This window comes from Aptenodytes forsteri, unplaced genomic scaffold, assembly GCF_000699145.1.
Source record: "Aptenodytes forsteri isolate BGI_AS27 unplaced genomic scaffold, ASM69914v1 Scaffold152, whole genome shotgun sequence".
Lineage (NCBI taxonomy): Eukaryota > Metazoa > Chordata > Aves > Sphenisciformes > Spheniscidae > Aptenodytes > Aptenodytes forsteri.
The window spans coordinates 10,203-11,488 of NW_008795937.1; the positions used below are offsets into that span (position 1 = coordinate 10,203).

The 1,286-nt window shown below is 56.2% G+C and overlaps 2 protein-coding genes across 2 annotated transcripts in view; one reads left to right on the forward strand and one right to left on the reverse strand.

Annotated features, from left to right (window-relative positions):
* Nucleotides 1-711, reverse strand: part of LOC103903855 (neural Wiskott-Aldrich syndrome protein-like) — a gene marked incomplete at its 3' end in the record, with an annotated part of 5,506 nt that extends 4,795 nt beyond the window's left edge. Inside the window, exons 1-4 of the mRNA XM_019473625.1 lie at nt 644-711; nt 371-525; nt 145-286; nt 5-67 (exon numbers count right to left, since the gene is read on the reverse strand). Coding sequence (XP_019329170.1) covers nt 5-67; nt 145-286; nt 371-525; nt 644-707 — 424 coding nt within the window. The remainder of the gene's footprint in view (nt 1-4; nt 68-144; nt 287-370; nt 526-643) is intronic.
* A 299-nt stretch (nt 712-1,010) lies between these two features.
* The window catches only part of LOC109279646 (acidic leucine-rich nuclear phosphoprotein 32 family member B-like), a 3,496-nt gene continuing 3,220 nt past the window's right edge, over nt 1,011-1,286 (forward strand). Inside the window, exon 1 of the mRNA XM_019473626.1 lies at nt 1,011-1,038. Coding sequence (XP_019329171.1) covers nt 1,011-1,038 — 28 coding nt within the window. The remainder of the gene's footprint in view (nt 1,039-1,286) is intronic.

The following is a 1,286-nucleotide window of genomic DNA, read 5'->3' on the forward strand; positions in this document are numbered from 1 at the left end:
TGACTGTTGGTTATAGCTGCTGCTGGGGGGTTGGCCGTAGCTGGAGCTCTGCGAACTGCTCCCATAGCTGCGGAAACCCAACGACGTTGATCAAAACGCTGTTTTTTCACCCAAACGGCAGCGTTGCGGGCAGCCGTTGCCTACCTGCCGGTGGAGGAGCTGGCCGCCGGCGGCTGGGAGTAGCTGGGGTAGGAGGAGGGTTGCCCGTACGAGGTCTGTGAGCTCTGCCCGCTGCCGTAGCCGCTGGTGCTGCCGTAGGCTTGGGGGGTCGACTGGGTGCTGTAGCCTGGAGGGAAGTGGAAAATGGGGTGAAACACCCCAAAAAAACCACCCAGTGGGGGGACAGCAGGGTGTCAGGGGTCCAGCTTACTGCTCTGGGTCTGGCCGTAGGAGGAGCTGTAGCTGTTCTGGCCGTAGGCGGAGGTGTCGGTCGACTGGCTGTAGCCGCTGTAGCTCTGCTGGCCGTAGGGCTGGCTGCTCTGCTGCGAGTAGCCCTGCCCTGGCGGGGTGGGGTACGCCCCGTAGCTGCCGCAAAAAGCGAAAAAACCCACATCAAATCCCCGCAAAAACACCCTCTTCCCGACGTATTTCTAAAGGTCGAGATGTAAAAGTTTAAATATAAGGAGGAAGCAAGGGGGTGTACCTCTGCGTTGCCGTCTGGCTGTAGTCTGTGGGAAGAAAACCCCCCAAAAGACCGTTAGTTGCATAAACAAACATGTATGTACCTACATATAAATACGTTTGCGTTATATGCTCAAAATTATTAGTTATTTATCACTGAAGCACAGAAACAGCCAAACTTAAGGCTCAAGATGGGGGTTTGGGTATTTATCCTACTCAAAGCACCCAAGCGCCTACTTTAAGAGCAAACATCCCCGCTAAAAAAAAAACACCTGAACAACAAATTTAACTGCGTAGACGTAAAAACAAACGCCGACACCCAAGTTTTCCTCAGATATCTCACAGCAAAAGGGGGCCCGGACCTCCCCCCCCAAGCTCCCCGCCGCAACATGGCGGCCATTTGCCTCCTCCCGCCTTGTAGCGGCGCAGCTGCTCCTGCCGTTGAAAGAAACTGGGAGGATTTTACCCAAAACAAAGGGGTTTTTTAGGCGGCCCCAGCCCCCCCGGGGGAGTATTTTCCCCCTCCAAGGGGTATTTACTCACCCGTGGAGGGGTATTTTAAAGGCGAAAACCCGGATGAGGGACTGCGGCAGCGCCAGCGCGCATGCGCCGCGGGAAAAGCCACCCCCTCCGCGCGCATGCTCAGCCCGCCCCGCGCACAAAAT